The sequence below is a fragment of the Dendrobates tinctorius genome, unplaced genomic scaffold (genome assembly GCF_039654945.1).
Source record: "Dendrobates tinctorius isolate UK_male_01 unplaced genomic scaffold, ASM3965494v1 ptg000003l, whole genome shotgun sequence".
Lineage (NCBI taxonomy): Eukaryota > Metazoa > Chordata > Amphibia > Anura > Dendrobatidae > Dendrobates > Dendrobates tinctorius.
The window spans coordinates 32,070,295-32,092,615 of NW_027361671.1; the positions used below are offsets into that span (position 1 = coordinate 32,070,295).

Genomic DNA, 22,321 nt, shown 5'->3' on the forward strand with positions numbered 1-22,321 from the left:
AAATGTTGGTGGTCCAAGGTCAGGTACAGTGTTTGTGCGTGACTGTAGGGATGTGGATTTGCCAGAAAGTGCTCCTCCACCCAGCAGTGGCAGTGCATTATTGACACCTGGAACATTGGCCCACATGTGTGATTATGCCTTGCAGATCCTAAAAAGGGACCCCCGCATTGCCAAAATGATGAACGATGATGACTACTGGCTGGCCAGCATTCTTGATCCACGCTACAAAGGCAAATTACACAACATCATGCCACTGGAGAACCTAGAGATAATACTGGCTAACAAACAAGCAACTCTGGTAAACCGTTTGTTTGAGGCTTTCCCAGCACACAGCAGCGGTGCTGGTTCTCCCACGAGCCGTAGTGAGCACAATGGAAGAGGTGTTCATGGTGCACACAGCCGAAGTGGCATTGGAGACAGGGGTTTAATGACCATGTTGTGGAATGATTTCTCAAGTACCGCTCACACGACTGCTAATACTGCATCGATTAAAAGTGACAGGAGACAACAATTGTCAACTATGGTTACAAACTACTTCTCCTCCTATATCGATGTTCTCCCTCACAGGTCATTCCCCTTTGACTATTGGGCCTCTAAACTAGACACCTGGCCTGAATTGGCACACTATGCCTTACAGGAGCTCGCTTGCCCTGCTGCTAGTGTGTTATCTGAAAGAGTATTCTTTGCTGCTGGATCAATCCTGACAGAAAAAAGGACCCATCTGTCGACCCAAAATGTTGATGATCTAACCTTCATTAAAATGAACCATGCATGGGTTTCAAAGGATTTTGTCCCACCTTCCCCTGATGACACATAGGTTGCCAGAAAACTGTCTTGCTTTTATCCTCCTCTTCCTTGGACTTGCCCAATTCCGCCATTTGCAGCAGCTGAATGTCCAGCCTACACATCAACATATGCCATTTTTAAACCTCCCTACCTGGGCTGCCCACCCCCCCAAGGGCTGGGGTCAACACCTGGCGCACCCGGGCAAGTGCTGTTGCTCTGCACAGGTGGATGGGCCCACTGATGGCTTATGGCACTGGCACAGGGCCCCTCATAGTACAATACAGTGTCTCTGACGGTGGGGGGGCCCACTCGCCGTCAGACACACCAGCGTATTATGAGGGGCCCTGTGCCAGTACCGCCGACCACGAGTGTGCCCCCCCTGCTTGGTCATGGCCACAGCATTTGCAAGTTGCAATACTTACCTCTCCCTGCTCCACCGCTGTGTAGTCTGGGCAGTTAAATCCTTCACAGGGACGGCCACTAGAAATTTGGTGTATTGATCGATGATGGTTAAGATGTAGCTATGGCCTGTCCTGCTGGCCTCTACCTTCAGATGATCAATGGCTGTAATTAGTAATGGATGTCAACTCACAAGCAGATGCAGTGGTGCTTTATGATCACCTTTCACAGTTGTGATAGTCACAGACGTGTGACATTCCTGCCACCATTTTTCAATGTCTCCTCTCATGCCAATCCAATAGAATCACCTATGGCCTGTGGCTACTGTCTTTTGCACTCCAAAATGACCAGACACATCATGATAGGCAGTGAGGACCATGTCTACATTTCTCCCTGTGATCACAATTTGATGGAGACGAGTAACGGTGATGTGATCCACGCTACTGCGACAAAGCAATCCTTTCTTCACAAAGAACCATTTTCGCTGTCTCCACAGACACAGTAATTGAGGGTCTGCATCGCCCCTGCAACATCTACCGGGAGGTTTTGTCGCAATGAGTAATTCCCAAATTTCTGCTAACACTCGACTTTCCGTCTGTACTTGTATCCATGTAGTTTCCAGTAGCGGAGAGTCTGGACTGGCTTACTGAGATTGAAATATAGACTAAGATTTAAAAGTACCACAACACTGTATACTGTTGTATGCTTCGAATACCTTTCCCTTTTTCTACTTTTTAAATTCTGGTGTAATACATAGTGAGCCTGTGAGTGTCTGTGTCTGACTCCGGAAGTATAGACGGAAATTTACAATTACCCCTAGACTGGATACACCTGGTATGTGCTGATACAGTTCCTTTGTTCAAAATTTTTTATTACGGTATCATCCATTGTGAGTGAGCGTGTGTGGTTTACGCCTTCTATATATAGGGTGAATCGGAGATACCAATTTTTACCCTATACTTGATACAACTTGTATCTTGTTATACAGTACCTTTGTTCAACATTTAGTATTACGGTCAAATCCATACTGAGTAAGCGTCTTAGAGTGACTACGGGACTATGTACAGTGGGGAAAAAAAGTATTTAGTCAGTCAGCAATAGTGCAAGTTCCACCACTTAAAAAGATGAGAGGCGTCTGTAATTTACATCATAGGTAGACCTCAACTATGGGAGACAAACTGAGAAAAAAAAATCCAGAAAATCACATTGTCTGTTTTTTTTTTCATTTTATTTGCATATTATGGTGGAAAATAAGTATTTGGTCAGAAACAAGCAATCAAGATTTCTGGCTCTCACAGACCTGTAACTTCTTCTTTAAGAGTCTCCTCTTTCCTCCACTCATTACCTGTAGTAATGGCACCTGTTTAAACTTGTTATCAGTATAAAAAGACACCTGTGCACACCCTCAAACAGTCTGACTCCAAACTCCACTATGGTGAAGACCAAAGAGCTGTCAAAGGACACCAGAAACAAAATTGTAGCCCTGCACCAGGCTGGGAAGACTGAATCTGCAATAGCCAACCAGCTTGGAGTGAAGAAATCAACTGTGGGAGCAATAATTAGAAAATGGAAGACATACAAGACCACTGATAATCTCCCTCGATCTGGTGCTCCACGCAAAATCCCACCCCGTGGGGTCAGAATGATCACAAGAACGGTGAGCAAAAATCCCAGAACCACGCGGGGGGACCTAGTGAATGAACTGCAGAGAGCTGGGACCAATGTAACAAGGCCTACCATAAGTAACACACTACGCCACCATGGACTCAGATCCTGCAGTGCCAGACGTGTCCCACTGCTTAAGCCTGTACATGTCCGGGCCCGTCTGAAGTTTGCTAGAGAGCATTTGGATGATCCAGAGGAGTTTTGGGAGAATGTCCTATAGTCTGATGAAACCAAACTGGAACTGTTTGGTAGAAACACAACTTGTCGTGTTTGGAGGAAAAAGAATACTGAGTTGCATCCATCAAACACCATACCTACTGTAAAGCATGGTGGTGGAAACATCATGCTTTGGGGCTGTTTCTCTGCAAAGGGGCTTGGACGACTGATCCGGGTACATGAAAGAATGAATGGGGCCATGTATCGTGAGATTTTGAGTGCAAACCTCCTTCCATCAGCAAGGGCATTGAAGATGAAACGTGGCTGGGTCTTTCAACATGACAATGATCCAAAGCACACCTCCAGGGCAACGAAGGAGTGGCTTCGTAAGAAGCATTTCAAGGTCCTGGAGTGGCCTAGCCAGTGTCCAGATCTCAACCCTATAGAAAACCTTTGGAGGGAGTTGAAAGTCCGTGTTGTCAAGCGAAAAGCCAAAAACATCACTGCTCTAGAGGAGATCTGCATGGAGGAATGGGCCAACATACCAACAACAGTGTGTGGCAACCTTGTGAAGACTTACAGAAAACGTCTGACCTCTGTCATTGCCAACAAAGGATATATCACAAAGTATTGAGATGAAATTTTGTTTCTGACCAAATACTTATTTCCCACCATAATATGCAAATAAAATGAAAAAAAAACAGACAATGTGATTTTCTGGATTTTTTTTTCTCAGTTTGTCTCCCATAGTTGAGGTCTACCTATGATGTAAATTACAGACGCCTCTCATCTTTTTAAGTGGTGGAACTTGCACTATTGCTGACTGACTAAATACTTTTTTTCCCCACTGTATACAGAGATTTCAATTGTACCCTATAATATATATACTTGCTATCTTGTTATCCAGTACCTTTTTTACAACATTTTTTATTATGGTCAAACCCAGACTGAGTGAGCGTCTGAGGGTGACTCCGGAAATATATACCGAGATTTCAAATTTGGCCAACACTGTATACAGCTGTACGCTTCTGATACAGTACCATATATCTGCTGTTATTTTGGGTCCATTTTCCAAAACATGAAGAAGTATGGTGGAAGAGGATGTGGACATTGGCGTGGGGGACCACCTGGTACTGATGGTAGTGGTGCATCTGCTGGTAGTGCCAAAAACACAATAGTAGCTAAGGCAGGAGGTGTTGAGCCTGCGTCATGGTGTAGCTCTGGAAGGCCTGTAAGGCTCCCTTTTCTGGGAATAGGTAGACTGCTTTTAAAGCTGGAGCATCAGGAACTGTTTTTGGCTTACATTGCTGAAACAGCCTCCAGCTCTATTGCCTCCTCTTCTGAAATTTCAAAAAATGCAAGCACGGAGTCATCAGTGCAGGCTTCTGGTCAGTAGCAACCCCTTTCCTTGTGTCCTTCACTCACACCAAAAGTGAAGGATGCGGCAGCACACACTTCAGATTACTCCATGGAGCTCTTTTCACATACCATGCCTGAGTTAATTAAAAATGGGGCCCATCATATACTGGAGCATTCCAAATGGGGGACATCAGACACTGGAGCAGCATTTACAGGGCCCATTATACACTAGAGCATTAGAAATGGAGCCCATTATATATGGAGCATTATTTGGGCCCATAAGACACTGGAGCATCATCCATGGGGCCCATCATATACTGGAGCATTCTAAATGGGACAGATCAGACACTGGATCAGCATCTATGGGGCACATTATACACTGGAACATTAGAAATGGGGCCCATTATATACTGTATGGAGCATTATTTGGGCACATAACACACTGGAGCATCGTCCATGGGGACCATCATATACTGTAGCATTATGTGGAGCTCATTATATACTGTATGGAACATTATATGTGACCAATTATTCTGTATGGAGAAATATATGGGGCTCATTATTCTGTATGGCGCACAATGTGGTGGCCATAATACTGTATGGAGTAATATACTGTCCTTTTTTTGAGCTATTGTACAATTTAAAATAGATCAGTCATGTCATGTAAGCAGTGAAGTATTTGTCATTTTACTATACCTATATTTCTGTGCCGTATCGGAGCATTATGAGTTGTGGTTTGTGTTAAAGGGGCGCACTGACACTCTTTGGCCCAGGGCACACGAAAACCTGGAGCCAGCCCTAACCCCCCACAACTTTAGCCAAATAACCCCCAGTTTTCAATGCGTAACTATTATTATGAAGTAAATTAAGGCTGACAAGCTTCAGTAATAAGAATTGATGTTTTTGCCATTGAAATGGGCACTGTAGGTGTGTTTACTGTCCTTCACTCCCTGCCGACTTTGCTTCCCCATTGACTTGCATTGGGTTTCGTGTTTCAGTCGGCCTCCGACTTTTCCCTATAGTCGGCCGATTTCGTTCCACCCAACTTTTGCGAAAGTCGGGTTTCATGAAACCTGACTCGACCCTAAAAAAGGCAAAGTCGCTCATCTCTACCTATTACTACTGCCCTGAACTACAGGTCTACCTGTGGGGAGCTCTTACATTTTGCTGCCTTATATCATCTGTCCCAGAGGATCTGCCTGCAGCGTCGGCTTAACCCCTTCATTGCCGAGCACCACAGGTGGCGTCACGTATCATCCACCTATAAACTTTATTCAGCTACGTTTCACCCCTTTTGCATGGATGCCCAGGGCCACGGACCGGGTCATCGCCACTGTGACACTTCCCTCTGAGACACCGGCCCGGTACCGAGTAACCCCACTGCCCTGGCGGGCAATCCACACGTGTGTGGTTTCCTGAAAGAAATGGAAGTATGAGTCTAAAAAAAGCCACAGTGGCCAGTCTGAAAATTACAAGATTTATATTTTAATTTTTTATTACAAATTGTAAGATGATATAAAAAAACCATTGCCCAACTTTAAAAAAAACATACATTTAACATAAAAATCTGATTATTCAATAAATCATTTCTTCACAATAACTTCCCTTTAAAGGAAGGCTGTGTAATTTACCCTGTTCAGTGGGACAACTGTAAAACAAAGGTGCAAAGAGGATATATCTGCAGCTGAAGCAGTTCAGAATGAATCATTAAATAATATTTGCAAGTTATCATCACGTGTAGTAGTACCAAGTTGGCCAGGTTCACAATATAAGTTTGTAAAACAAAGATTGTGTAAGGATTTAATGTGTTGCATTATTGCTGAATAAAGCTAAAGTTCAGCAGTATTCTTAAAGTGATCCTACCCAAGGACTGAGACTTCAAATTTGTTGGCCACATAATGGAGAAGAACTGTACTGCAACTGTGCAAACTGTCTGCATTTGTGCTTTTATATACAGGGTGGGCCATCTATATGGCTACACCTAAATAAAATGGGAATGGTTGGTGATAGTGGATTGGTCGTCGTGGGCCAGTTGAATGGCCACCAAGGTCTCCTGAACTGAGCCTCTTAGACTTTTATCTTTGGGGTCATCTGAAGGCAATTGTCTATGCTGTGAAGATACAAGATGTGCAGCATCTGAAACAACGGATATACTGGAAGCCTGTGCTAGCATTTTTTCTGCGGTGTTGCTATCAATGTGTCAAGAATGGGAGAAGAGGGTTGCATTGACAATCCAACATAATGGGCAGCACTTTGAACACATTTTATAAGTGGTCATAAACTTGTAAATAACTCATGAAAGAATAAAGTTACGTTAAAACCAAACACACCATTGTTTTTCTTGTGAAATTCTCAATAGGTTTGATGTATCACATGACCCACTTCCCATTGAAAAAAATAAAGTTGGATCCAAAATGGCCAACTTCAAAATGGCCGCCATGGTCACCACCCATCTTGAAAAGTTCCCCCCTCCCATATACTGTGCCACAAACAGAAAGTTGAGATCACCAACCATACCCATTTTATTTAGGTGGATCCATATAGATTGCCCACCCTGTATAATCCTTGAATAGATACAGTAGGTAACTACATTTCATGTAATTTACTTCCTAACAGCTGTTTTAACCCAAGGAGACCCTAGATTATCAAGGACAAGCTTCTGCTGAAATGCTGCTAATAACACCTGGGCAGGATAGACAAGGGTAAAACATATGTTTCCAGAAATACACATTAGCATAGGAGATTTAGTCAAAAGATGTTAGCCATCTTTGATACAATCTGTCCATCTGAATGACTAGTGGTGTGGTGCACTGTTCTATGTACCCCTATAAAGAAACTGCTGTGATTAGAGTGAAGTTCTGTAACTATTTCTTCTATTCTGGAGCAAATTTTCTTCCAAGTGTAACCACTATGCATATTGTACACAGGAACCATCAATTACAGGTGCTTCTCACAAAATTATAATATCATTATATTATATAGAGTCATTACAGAGTGATCTATTTCACGTTTATTTCTGTTAATGTTGATGATTATGGCTTACAGCCAATGAAAACCCAAAAGTCATTATCTCAGTAAATTAGATTACTTTATAACACCAGCTTGAAAAATGATTTTAAAATCCAAAATGTTGGCTTACTGAAATGTATGTTCAGTAAATGCACTCAATACTTGGTCGGGGTTCGTTTTGAATCAATTACTGCATCAATGCAGCGTGGCATGGAGGTGATCAGTCTGTGGCACTGCTGAGGTGTTATGGAAGCCCAGGTTGCTTTGATAGCAGCCTTCAGCTTGTCTGTATTGTTGGGTCTGGTGTCTCTCATCTTCCTCTTGGCAATACCCCATAGATTCTCTATGGAGTTAAGGTTAGGCGAGTTTGCTGGCCAATCAAACACAGTGATACTGTTGCTTTTAAACCAGGTATCGGTAGTTTTGGCAGTGTAGACAGGTGCCAAGTCCTGGTGTAAATGAAATTTCCATCTCCAAAAAGCTTGTAGACAGAGGGAAGCATGAAGGGCTCTAAAATTTCCTGGTAGACGGCTACGCTGGCTTTGGTCTTGATAAAACACAGTGGACCTACACCAGCAGATGACATGGCTCCCCAAACCATCACTGATTGTGGAAACGTCACACTCGACCTCAAGCAGCTTGGATTTTGTGCCTCTTCCTCCAGACTCTGGGACCTTGATTTCAAAATGAAATACAAAATTTACTTTCATCTCAAAACAACCACTGACCAACAGTTCAGTTCTTTTTCTCCTTGGCCCAGGTAAGGCCACTTTCACACTTCAGTCTTTTGATGTTAGTCGAAATCCGCCCTTTTTTGAAAAAAACGGATCCGTCGTTTTTTTGCGGAATCTGTTTTTTTCTCATAGACTTGCATTAGCAGCGGATTGCGACATTTTTTGACGGATCCGTTGGAATTTCCTCATTCGCCATCTGGAGTAGACGGACTTTGTAACGTTTTTGTCTGCGCTGAAAAGACGGATTGCGACGGCTAGAATGGAAGCCTATGGGCAGCGGATCCATTGCAATCCGTCAAATGATGGAATCCGGCAACGATTCCGCTTTTTTAAACTGAGCATGCCCGGAAGAATTTCCATTCATTTATTTTAACCCCAAAAGCCGTTCTGGCACAAAAGATATCTCTCTCTCTCCCTCTCTCTCTCTAATTTTCCAGAGTTCTGTTCCTTTAAATTTCATACACTGGCTGCTGCGACGGATCTGTCCAAAAAACGGGTCCGGCGGATCAGTTTTTTGCAAATCCGCAACGGCTCCATTTTTTCACACTTTGACGGTTTGGAACTGACGTCAAAAGACTGAAGTGTGAAAGAGGGCTAAGACACTTCTGGCATTGTCTATTGGTCATGAGCGGCTTGACACAAGGAATGCAACACTTGTAGCTCATGTCCTGGATACCTCTGTGTGTGTGGTTGCTCTTGAGGCAATGACTCCAGCGGCAGTCCACTCCTTGTGAATCTACCCCATATTTTTGAATGGCCTTTTCTTAACAATCCTTTGAAGGCTGTGGTTATCCCGGTTGCTTGTGCACCTTTTGGTACCACACTTTTTCCTTCCACTCAACTTTCCATTAATATGCTTGGATACAGCACTCTGTGAACAGCCAGCTTCTTTTGCAATGAACTTTTGTGGCTTACCCTCCTTGTGGAGTGTGTCAGTGACTGACTTCTGGACATCTGTCAAGTTAGAAGTCTTTCCCATGATTGTGCAGCCTACTGAAACCGACTAAGGGGCCTTTTTAAATGCTTAAGAAGCCTTTTCAGGCGTTTTGCTAATTATTCTAATTTACTGAGATAATGACTTTTGGGTTTTCATTGGCTGTAAGCCATAATCATCAACATTAACGTAAATAAACACTTGAAATAGATCCCTCTGTTTGCAATGACTATATAATATATGAGTTTCACTTTTTTAGTATTGAGGAACTGAAATAAATTAACTTTTTGATGATATTCTAATTTTGTGAGACGCACCTGTATGTTTCCTTCTCTTTTAAACCCTATGGCCACGTTCATACACCCTGGTCTGAGTGCTTCCTCATATTTTATAGTACAGAAGAGACCCATTAAATGAAAATGGTCTATTCTTACATGCAGTAAAATGACGGTTCTGAGAATGAGATCCATGAATTATAGAACATGTCATATTCAGATCTTATTTTGAGAATCAGAATAGGACATACTCCTTGGGTCTGTATAAATATCTTTGTAAATTAGCCACACAGCGTATTTGTGCACCTGAACATTGATTTAACACTAAGGCCCCCTTCAACATGCCGTATTGCTGGTGTGTGTGGCATTAGATTTTTCACAGATACCACATGTACACAACATAATGAAAAAAAGACTCCCAGAAACATATTAAATGTCAGGGTGGCAACGAGTAACATAACCCACCCCCAACAGGACAACACCAACTCCAATGTACATGGAAACAAGAAGGAGGACTAGGAGCAATAGGTGAAATGAAGTAAAAAGGCAAAGTTTATTAAGCATTATATAAAGATAAAAAAGTCACATAGCATATAATATAGTAACAGTTACACCAAGACAATGCAGGAAAACACAAGGTCACCCAATCAGAAGGTAAAGAGTCCACGTATTTGTATATCAAGTGATCAATATGGAAATGATGTAAGTCACAAGGCAAGCAGCTGAGAAGTGAAATCTCCTAAGAAAAGCCATACAAAAGCAAATACCATGGCTAAAGGCAGAGTGATGAAGCTTACCAGTGACTAAGTTGGGCGACCAAGGACCAGATTAGAAGACCCCGACACGTGTTTCACGGTGATCAAGCACCGCTTTCTCAAGGGGATGCCTTATGTTTCCCAAGAGGACCTTAAAATAGCCCCAGTGACCCGATCACAAGGTTAAAAATGTCCAATCACAGTAGCGCACTCGGCGCTCTGCTCCGCAGTATAGGACCTGCCGGTCACAGCGCGGATGCGCCGAGTGCCCTACTGTGATTGGTCATTTTTGAAGCACACCATGTCACCAAACAGCACAGTAAGTATCTGTAGCCCTATATTCAGGCCCACTCACTGATTCCAAGATTGTAGACACCTGTGATAATAATTAGTGGACACAGTTTGATTTAACATGTCCCTTTTGCCACATTATTTTCAGGGGTACCATCATTTCTGTCCAGGCCTATTTCATGAGTTTTATTTATTTTTTTTTAATTCTGTGGAAGCATGGATGAAAAGCAATGTCTGACTTTCATTTGTTCATTTTCATAGATTTTTTTTATTTTTAATTACTTTTGTTAGATTCAAGTTATTTCTCTGACCATTGTGGGTTTTTCTGTGTGTATTCATGAGTCGCAGTGTGCTGACGCATATACTGCATATGTTTGTATATTGGCCACATAGCACATTCGTGTATCTGTTCTATAATTTGATTATAAAGATGTGCATGCCCTATTTACGTTTTTGAGGGGGGGGGGATTTTTTATTGTTGTTTATTTTTTACTTTCCATTTTTTTTATTTATTTACTTTTTTTTGCTGGACCTGTTTAGTTCCTTTAGCATCTTCATAAAAGCAGGCTGCACAGCTGAAAGAAAACATTTCCATTCTTGCATCACTGATCATTGTGCTTTTGAACAAGAACAAAAAAAGGTTCCGATGGACACGGAGGTGTATAATAGCACTGCTATAATAGGAGAAATTTGAAAGTAACATATAATTATTCTGTTCTAATGATAGTTATAAGAAATTGTGAAGTCATTTTTGTACTGAAACGCCTATCATTTATTGTTATATACAGTATATTATGAGAATATATTTATTACCTTATACTGCCCATCTTACGAAATAATACATAAAGTATCATCTCTTTTGATCATATGCTGTTTCATCTTATTAAATTCTAGGAAATGTATCCTTTATCCTTTATATGACCAAAGAAATCTGCCTCTACCTCCTTCTCACAAACCTGTGTCTGACTGTACAGCTGGCTGTGGACATAGGAATCGCCTGATGGTGTCGTGTATTTGGGGCTTCCTTACTCTTCATCAGCAGATGTCAGAGAATGAGGACTTGGGTATGCTTCCAGTAGACATAGCTGTCTTTCGGTTGACAGTTAACACTAGTGTATGGCCAGCAATAAATCAGTGGCTTTAGACTGAGCCTTTCCCCAGTGCTACACCACCTGCAGTTTTTCAACCACTAAGACTAAGCATCATCTTTATTAGTAAGGTAAAAACACTCAAGCATCAGGAAAAGAATTATGGACTTTAGCCATTGAGGGGTGTATATATTACAAAAAAAACCACCAGAAAGCAAAGAGCATTACATTTAATTGCATTGATGTGACGCCTGTAACGTTAGTACTTTACAAAAGAAACCGACTTAAGACATGGTGCATCATGTGTATGCAGTGTCGGACTGGGGTGCCGAGGACCCACCAGTAACCAACTCCAGGGTGTCATGATCCAGACCGGGTTTTGAGTCCTGTCTTTCCCTCCAAAGAAATGCCACTCCACACCATTACTGACCAACTGCCAAACCGGTCATGCTGAAGGATGCTGCAGGCAGCAGATCGCTCTCCACGGCATCTCCAGACTCTGTCACGTCTGTCACATGTGCTGTGTGAACCTGCTTTCATCTGTGAGAGCACAGGGTGCCAGTGGAGAATTTGCCAATCCTGGTGTTCTTTGGTTAATGCCAAGTGTCCTGCACGGTGTTGGGCTGTGAGCACAACCCCCATCTGTGGACGTTGGCCACACAAACCATCCTCATGGAGTCAGTTTCTAACCATTTGTGCAGACACATGCCCTTTTGTGGGCTGCTGGAGGTCATTTTGCAGGACTCTGGCAGTGCTCCTCCTGTTCCTCCTTGCACAAAGCCGGAGGTAGCGGTCCTGCTGCTGGATTGTTGCCCTCCTATAGCCCCCTCCATGTCTCCTGGTGTACTGTCCTGTCTCCTGGTAGCGCCTCCAGCCTCTGGACACTACGCTGACAGACACAGCAAACCTTCTTGCCACAGCTCTCATTGATGTGCCATCCTGGATGAGCTGCACTACCTGAGCCACTTGTGTGCGTTGTAGAGTCTGTTTCATGGTACCATGAGTGTGAAAGCACAACCAACATTCAAAAGTGAGCAAAACATCAGACTGAAAGCATTGGTACTGAGATGTGGTCTGTGGTCCCCACCTGCAGAAACACTCCTTTATTGAGGGTGTCTTGATAATTACCAATAATTTCCATCTGTTGTCTATTCTATTTGCACAACAGCATGTGAAGTTGATTGTCAATCAGTGTTGCGTCCTAAGTGGATAGTTTGATTTCACAGAAGTTTGATTTACTTGGAGTTATATTCTGTTGTTTAAGTGTTCCCTTTATTTTTTTGAGCAGTGTATTAGAGATGTGGCGGAAAGGAGGAGGAGCTACTGGAGCTGGGGAGCAATTTAGACATATGGTGCAGTGACCAAACAGCCCTTCATTTAAATTTGCATGTTTGACAAAGATTGGGATGAAAGGAAATGTAAGTGTATAAGGGAGGTTAAAAATATTAAAAGGAATCTGTCAGTAGGATCATGCCTCCTAAGCTGTTTATATGGGCATGCAGGTCATAACAAGATGAGTAAAATTACATCTTGATATCTGCGATCAGATGTCTTATTCCAGATAAATCAACATTTTTCTTATATGCAAATGAGCTGGTAAGATCTATGGGCTGGACATTGATCTCCCTGAGAATTTGTCTCCAGAGATTATTATAAATGAAAGAGGGAGTGTGCTCATCTGAGGCTGTGGGTTGTAATAATCACCAAGGCAGATTAACAATGCAACTATTTTTTATTCCTTATGTGCATGGTCTTACAGCAACGCCAGGTATGCCAGAATACAATGCCGCCAGTCAACAAGATCACAGCCTGTGACCCGAAGTCCCTGGGCCTCCACCCTGATGTCACATCCTTTATAGTAACAGGCATTGTATTTTGTGCATTACTCACCACTGGTGGGGGGTTACTTGACATGTTAAGATCACTCTGTTACCTCTCGGCTGTCACAGTGGTAGCCAGTCCTTGGGTTCGGGTTCAATTGTGACCCAGTGGCACACCAACCCTGCTCCAAGGTTGTTTTCCAGCAACACACCGACCGGTAGGTGCTGCACAGCTCCTGCATCCACCCTTGTAATCCTAGTCTAAATGTAGTCAGTTCCTCAGAATGTTCAGAGAACCTCCTCCATTGTCTAACATACACCTGTCAGGAACAATACATTGGTCCAGTAGTAGATGTTCTTGGATCAATGTGACTAAGGTTCCAGAGTCAGGAAGCCCCACAGCCTCCATGCCCTCAACCCAGACCAGCTGCAGATGCTGGTTCATGGATGCTGAGCTGTCCCATCTAGTCCGGGATACTTGTCCTTGTACCACATAGGCTTCTTCCTTTTCTGGACGGGTTACTAGGATCCTCTTTCCCAGAGCATCCCAGCCCCCATTGCTGCACAGTGTTCACTGGTTGGGGACTTGGATGATGCATTACCTGGAAAAGGGCCCTAGTTGTCCACAGTTATGGCAGCTTAACCCCCCTCACCCGGATGCAGGCCATACTTGTGGGCTAGTGTAACTCCTCCTCTTTGTGAAGTCCAAAATTCCCATAGTTCCTCCTCATGCCGGTCCATTGATCGCTGAGGTTGTCCTGCCACATAGCCTGGGTCATTTGGCAGACCAATCATCAGCCAATTTTGCAGCCTCATCCAGTCTGAGTGGTTTTCTATCCGCCACCCATTCTTTTAAGTCACCTGGGAGCTTGAACATAAATTGTTCCAGCATGAATATATCCAAGATATGTTTTGCTTCCCGAGCCCCCAGCCTTTCTATCCATTGATTGCATGCCATACGTAATGTGTTCGCAAAATCCCGATGTGTGCATCAGGCTTGTCATTCTCCCGAATTTTCGTCCTGCAGATTTCAGGCATGAGAGCATACCTCTCTAGTAATGCACTGCAAATGGTATAGTAACATTTCTGATCCCTAGAAAACCTCTTGTTTTTCCGGTCAGGCCAACGCTCAAAAATCTGGGTCAGTCACCGTTTGACACCTCATGAAGCAGGCAGTTTTTCAAATAACCGGAGATATTCATCAATATCTTAAGTGTCTTCAAGGAACTGTGGTATGTCCCAGTACCTTAAAAATGTGGGCCCCTCTCTCCTGGTATCCACTGTCATCTGCACTGGGGTGAGTGGGGGTACTGATACATGCACACTCAGATATTTGCTTACCACTGGCATCCGCTCAATCTCTGTAGCCCACTCTCCTAGCGTGGTCAGCATCCACCTGTGCTGTGCTCCCTCCAAGGAGCTGCCCTTCTCCAAATCTGAACTGACCTCCTCCAAGTCTGAAATGACCTCCTGCTGTGTGTGTTCATGGTCACAGTTGACCAAACATTGTATTAAGGGCCTGTCACACTAAGCGATATCGCTAGCAATATCGTTATAACGTCACTGGTTTTGTGACGTTATAGCGATATTGCTAGCGATATCGCTTTGTCTGATACTTACCTCCGACCGGCTCCCCCGCTAGCTATCGCTGATCGCGCGAGAACAGCCTGGGACGTTTCTCGTCGTCAGATTCCTGCTGGGCTTCCTGTGGCGCCGACGAGCGACACGTGGACGCGGGCGGGAGGACGTCAGGATCGCCTCGTCTGGCAGGTAAGTAGCGACCCTTGCTATGTCGCTGGTGAGATCTGCCCATGTGGCAGCTCACTAGCGACCACTTAGCGATGCACCAGCGATCCTGACCATGTCATATCGCTGGTCGGGATTGCTGGTGCATCGCTAAGTGTGACAGTACCTTTAGGGCCACCCGATTGTCCTCCAGCAACCACTCTAGCTCTCTCCCAAAGCAAAGGTCTCTGAGCTCCTCTTTTTTGAGCCTCTTGTAGATGGGTCCAGGTTAACAATGTAACTATTTTTTGTTCCTTATGTCCATGGTGTTACAGTAACTATGGATAGATGGCCAAAATACAATGCCCCCAGTGCACAAGATCCCAACCTGTGATGGGTAAATTCACTGCCCCGTACCAGGAAAATCCCATTAACTCCCAACTTTTGGTTGACCAACTGCTTTTATATCTCAGACCAGAAATAGTCTGTAGTCACAGTCCATACTCCTCCAGATGAAGGATTCCTCGAACGTAACACGTGTTTCCAGCTCCAGTCAGCAACAACCTCCCTATTCCCTTATCAGTGTCCTAAAATACCCCAAGCCACCCGCCAAAATTGAGCTCGGCCCTCGGGAAACACTCCCCAAAGCTAACTGTGCATTGGAGGAGGTATTTTACTGATGCCAACCCCATCACCTGCCTGTGAAATCACCTGTGGTGAAGGCTCCACTGGGTCTACTACCTCCATCCACATAATGGAACTAGTGGCTAGGAGAACAATGACTTAATTGAGGCCCCTGAAAAACTAGCCAGAGGAGAGGCCCCATCACACACACAGTGAGATCGCTAGCGAGATCGCTGATTTTGTGATGCAACAGCGATCTCGCCAGCGATCTCGCTGTGTGTGACACGCATCAGCGACCGGGCCCCCCCCCCGGGTATCGCTGATCGTGCAGGAATGTCCTGGGCCATTTTTTGATCATTGGTCTCCCTCTGGCCAGCGCGCATCGCTGCGTGTGGCAGCGGGAGACCAACGATCAGCGAGCTCCCAGTGCTGTAAGCAGACGCTGGGAGTTGGTATCCAAGGTAAATATTGGGTAACTAAGCGCGCGCTTCACTTAGTTACCCGCTGTGAACCTTGGATACCTGCGTGCTCGCTCTGGGAGCTGGTATCCAAGATAAATAGCGGGTAATTAAGTGATGCGCGCGCTTACTTACCCGATATTTACCTTGGATACCAGCTCCCAGCGCGAGCACGCAGGTATCCAAGGTACACAGCGGGTAACTAAGCGACGCGCTGGCTTAGTTATCCGATATTTATCTTGGATACCAGCATCCTTGCTAGTCCTGATCGCTGGTGAAATCTGCCTGTTTGACAGCTCACCAGCAATCATGTAGCGAGACACCAGCGATCCTGACAAGGTCGTATCGTTGTCGGGATCGCTGGTGCATTGTTTAGTGTGACGGGACCCTAATGGAATGATTGCTTTACCTGATTACCAATCATGTGTCTGGACTTATGTATGCATAAGTTCCAGCCCACACATCTTCCTCTGCTCACTGTCACTGAATAGAAACATCTTTTACTGAGGCTTAACACTTTCCAGGAGAGATTTGTGCACCGTAAACAGACAAACAAGAAAATCTCTAATAAAACACAACAATAAAATCAAAATAATCAGTGCTTTGTGCTGGAAAAAGGCTGCATCCCTTAGTGTTGCAGGTTACACTCTACGTCCATTGTTCCAGTAGTCTTTTAGTCCATGTCCAGCTCCTCACAGGGCGTTACTAGTGTGATTTGTAATGGCCACTCTTTGCTCTCCTGATCTCACTGCAGAGCTGTGTGTGATTATACCTGACATATCTGCAGGTTCCTCTCAGCTTCAGCTTCCATTTCACAGGCAACCAGTGCTACAATATTGATGCAATACAGCACAGCTGTGAGAGCTGCAGTTGCTATAATGTTTGTTATGAGACAAAGTTCAGTTCTACTGTTTTGTGTTTGAAACATGTCTCACACTAGTAACTCCCCCTTTCGTTTATAACAATCTGTGGAGGCAGATTCTCATGCATATCAGTGCCGGGCACAAGGCCTGGAACATCTCGTTTACACGTAAAAGAAATGTGGATTTGTATCACAGATGCCCATATAGATGACTTAGGAAGATTGATCCTACTGACAGATTCCCTTTAATGCTTTGGATTTGTGATGGGAGAGGAACACAAGCGACATTTGAACAAAGCCTTGTGTTTTTTCATTAATATGTTTCAAAATTAGTGACATCTCTACTGTAATATATAGACATAACACTATTAATACATGACAATATGTCTGTTTTTACTGTGATTAATAGGCTAATCTGTCCACACACAGGACATAATAGTTGGAAAATTAAAGCAAACTCTATTTTGGCTCCTTTGTAGGTTTCTACGAATATATTCTTCTTATTGATATAGTTTGAGTATAGATCTTGTCACATTATAAATAAAGGTATGAAAAACAACGCGATTTAATGTCTATTTTGCAGTGTGATCCATTTCTTTTTTTATTTTAGAAAATCAACCAATAAAGTTTATGCAACTCAATTCATGAATCCTTTGTATCCTCCTTTAAAATGAAAAATTGAATTAGCTATTGCACATTAAAGGTATACACACCTATAATACAGAAGATCACACCAGACATAGTCTAACTGTACTTCATTTGAAGAATATTGATAGCATCTATGATGGGCATGCATTATACAGAGGGCGTTGTAATGAGCTTTATTGTGACCAGCCTAAATACTAAGTAACAATTGGCGGTTAAAGGCTCTCGCATGGTTTGTATGTGTAATCTGCTTTCAAAACAATAGTTGGAAATGTATTCTGTTTTCCAGCATGGTCCATCCTTTGTCTGTCTGGAAATGATCCAGAGGGGTGAGTGTTACAGACATCACTGGATGTGTCTGATTCTGTGTCTGTGCCACCCATGCCAAAATGCCACACCAGACGGTCTTCACTTTACGCTGCTAAGTGTGTCGCAGTTATCAGTGACAGGAACCTTCATTTTCCTCTTACAGCTCAGAAATAAAACAGACGTACACACAAAGAAAAGGAGAGCAAGGCAGGCAAAGCAATGCAAGCATCCCAGATGAAGGCAGCAGCTACCTGACTCATCTCTGCTATGTCTCAGCACCCCCCAACAGCTGGGTACCACACATAAAGCCTCCTTCTGTCACCTGCCTGGTAAGTACCTTGAATGCTTCTACTTTATCCTTTGCTTCTTTGTCCTGATACAGAATATTATTGTGTCTTAAGAGGTGGGGATACTTACATGTAGTCATTCTTCCACCTGCCATTGCAAATAAATAAATGTCTATCATTGAACTGTCAATTATGCAGTACAGGTTTTCAATTCAAAATTCTATTTGTTCAGTGTGACACAAGGACATGGCCGGTCACATACTGCCTAGCCTTGTCCCTGATACCACACTGATCATGGGCTGTGAACTGCAACTGTAAAGTTTCTGGAAGTGTATGATAGGACATAGACTGATTCACAAATAGGCAATTCTTTCTATTTTTATTTTCATTTACTTGTTTCTATTCTTTATTTTCAATGTCTTAATTTTTTCTTTCACTTATGGCATTTTACAAAAAATACTGTCATTTTAAACCCCAAATTGAAACGGAATGAAAGAAATCAGATGTTTAACCGAAATTAGAACTTGGACGTACGTTATTTGACGGTATTGCGTTTGCGCCTGCAATGTTACCGGGACAAGTAAAGGTCACAAAGGCCAAAAAGCATCTGGTCCTTTCAGTAATTGACTTTACATTACTTCACCTTGAAAAGACATTATTGACTGGGTATTCTCACTGTAGAGCTTCCCTGAGTGCTTGGCTAATGGGGAGCTAAAAGTGTTTTAGGGCTGGAGGCTGTGAGCAGTTTAGCAACTCACCTAAGGCAATAATAATATTCTTAGAACACTGGATCTAAACGGAAGATGCAACATCCAAATCTTTAGCAAATTGCTAGCATTGTGATTATTTATTAATGATCTGTCAAGCTCCCTGGCAGTGATCAGTCTAAACCGGATGCTCCTCATGTGAGGACGCTCACCTAGGGAGCTTACAATCAGATCTGGGTTACAAGTGGTTAAAAAAAAAGTGTTTGCATCTGAAGAATATCCCTAATAATGTTTTATAGCTTGAAGATTGGAGCGACCCCTTGAATCCCAGCATCTTATAGCATCATGTAAGTATTACTATATGTTCCTTATCCACCTGTTACTATTGTGTGCTGTTACTGTTTAACCCTTTCATTTCATTTTTTTTTACCTTGCTGTATATTGAAGGTTTTTCTTCTTTTTCTAATTTTCCTCACATTCATGTTTATTGTTCCATTTCCTTCTTTCCATTACACATCCCCTCCCGCCTTTGCAGCTTTACCTCCCCATTGTCTGTTTCTTTAGTCTTCTTCACCTCCACCCTATTACCCAAGCTTCTCCCTATCCATCCTACACCCTTTGTCTTCTCGATACACGTCTCCCTTTCTTAGCATCTGACTTTCCATTACCCATCTATCTCTCCTCTTCTGCTTAGCTGTATTGATTTCTTGTACTATAATAACCAGCAACATGTGAAAAGTTAATAGTTTACAGATTCCTGCGGAAAGATTACTCGGGTCGCCTCTTAATATATCTCGAAGGATCGACCTTCCTTTGAAACAGAAAAAAAATAATCTTGCTGCTTCACACAAAGCTTCCGGAAAAAAAAAAGGAAAATTTATTCTCTTTAAAATCCATTAATGCATCTCGCATGTGTTTGAGCACATCCCATCTGTATATCACTTTTTCTGTGTTTCCGACAGTCCCCAGGCAAAACGAAGGATGTGTGATGTGGCAACAAGATCATTGTTTCAACAATATTGGCTAAATGGCACAGTCTAACGATATGTTGAACCAATAAAAGAAAAATATTAACATAGCTCAGGGTCACAGGGGCTTATTGCTCGAACACGGAGAGAGTTAATCAAGTAGAAGATTGCGAAATAATGTTTTTTTAATAATGTGCCCGGAGTGTCACAAAGAGCGATAGTGTAATTGCATTGTAAAAACTGTGTAATCTTGAAGTATAGCTATGAAAATTAATATTTTGTAACAGGGCTATAAATGCATAATAATCATAAATATTCAAATGCAAGTACACCGGTTATTGCTAGACTTTCTTCTCCAGCGGCGCACAACCTGATTTGCTGCTCGCTATACTTCCAAATCTTTTAACTCAACACTGCCCTCTATTGTTTTTATAGTTAAAAAATAAACACTGATTAGAAGGCAGTGAATCAAGGCTCAGCTCAAAGTTAGATTTTTACACAGTTTTCATAAGTTAAAAGAACATAACAGAGCAAGATTGGTCAGTATTAAAAAATACAAGAAAAATAAGGACTCAATTTTTTTTTGAAGATTAGATGATTTTCCTGATCATACATCCAAAGAAATGTTGTTAAAGGTAAGAGCTGATGCACATGACCCTTTTTCTCTCCATCCGAGAAAAATAGTCCATTGTGTTAATCAGAGTTTGATCAGAGTTGGATCCGATTTTCTCAGAGTTGGAGAAAAACGAAAGTTTCTCCACCTTCTCTGTTATGTTGGTTCCAAGAAAATCAGACCGCATTTAGATGTCACCTGATTTTTTTTCACGGACCCATAGATTTGAATGGGCGAGTAACACATCTGATTCTCAGAGGCAAATCGGGCATGCTGGGATTGATTTCCTCAGACCACTCGATCTGAGGAAAAGATCGGACATATGCACAGCCACATAGAGTAACATGGGTACTAAGTAGTGCTATCCGTGAAAACCATGGATAGCACTTGTCATCAGCGAAAATGTGCCCCATGTGAACTTGGAATGTGTTTCTCATTTTCCAGTACATTATATGGTAAAACGAATGATGTTTTTCAAAAGTACAACTCGTCCTGCAAAAAACAAGCCCTCACATGGCCATATTGATGGAAAAAAAAAAAAGTTATGGCTTGGGAAGAAGGGGAGCAAAAAAACAAAAACTCAAAAATGGAAAAACCCAAGGTGGTAAAAGAGTTAAACTTTTGGGTAAAGGAGCATCAAAGGGTTAGTTTGCTATTGTCATAACTCACACCTTTATGATTCCTCATGGACATAAGGTAAAAATTATGATAGTAATGAAAATGACTAGTGAGTAGGTCTAATAATTAAGCAAGTCTAAAGACAAAATCACAAGGAACCTTTACAACGTTCAATAGGCTTGCAAAATACAAGTTGTAATTCCCCCTTCGAGACATGAGAAGATGATTTATCTTCATCAGTTTTCGGGTTCGCTCACACTGGCGTTTAAAAAAATCGGTCCCATTTTCATCCAGGCGAGTGGGATGATTATTCCTTACTTGTCATTGGTGTGCTGTCCGTATACATTCCGTTTTTTTTCGACATCAGCAGCTATTAATCTTTTACAGGACGATTTACAGCTTCTCATCTTACAGAACTGTAATGTATCTGTAAAAATCATGTGCCGTACTGATAGCACATATGGCATCCAATTTTAGTCTTGCGCCCTTCCAATATCTGAGTCAAATTGCAGCATGCTGTGATTTTTTTTTTACTCACGACAAATACAGCTTAGAGAAAAGACGCCGATCTGCACCGCCTCATTCAGCAACGCTGGTCCGAGTGCAATATGTCTGTTATCGGATTGCACTCGTCCGATTTATCTGCTAGTGTGAGCGAGTCCTAAAGCCCCCGTCACATACAGCCAGATCGCTAGCGAGATCACTGCTGAGTCACAAGTTTTGTGACGCAACAGCGATTTCACCAGCGATATCGCTGTGTGTGACAGGTATCAGCGACCGGGCCCCCCGCCGGTTTTTACTGATCGTTCTGGAAAGCCCTGGACATTTTTTTGATCTTTGGTCTCCCGCTGGACAGCACGCATCGCTGCGTGTGGCAGGCGGGAGACCAGCGATCAGCGAGCTGGAGCTGGTAACCAAGGTAAACAGTGGGTTTCTAAGCGCCACGCAGGATTTACCTGCAGTTTTCTCTACAAAGTCCGCAGAGACAAAAAACTATGTGTGCACATACCCTTAGACTGAAGGAAAACGTAATTATTGGTGTATAGTAGAACTTTCATTTATTTGATGAGTTTGCGCATTATTATTTACAGATCCTTTGCGGCCATATAAACCATTGGGAATAAACTATCTACAATCAGCCAAAGTTTTCTTCTACTATTAAACAAAAAGACAAACAGAAAAACACATAGAGCAAAATCTCCTTCCCCACCAAGATGTGAGAGGTACTTTGCAA

The 22,321-nt window shown here is 42.8% G+C and overlaps 1 protein-coding gene across 3 annotated transcripts in view; it reads left to right on the plus strand.

The window, feature by feature from the left end:
* The first annotated feature begins 17,802 nt into the window (after window positions 1-17,802).
* RGMB (repulsive guidance molecule BMP co-receptor b) overlaps window positions 17,803-22,321 on the plus strand; it is a 76,530-nt gene continuing 72,011 nt past the window's right edge. For 2 of the 3 annotated variants that reach the window (XM_073544136.1, XM_073544306.1), the window contains exons 1-2: window positions 17,922-18,223; window positions 19,188-19,235. In XM_073544136.1, the coding sequence (XP_073400237.1) occupies window positions 19,234-19,235 (2 nt within the window). In that variant the 5' untranslated portion in view covers window positions 17,922-18,223; window positions 19,188-19,233. The other variant, XM_073544228.1, reaches the window with a different exon arrangement.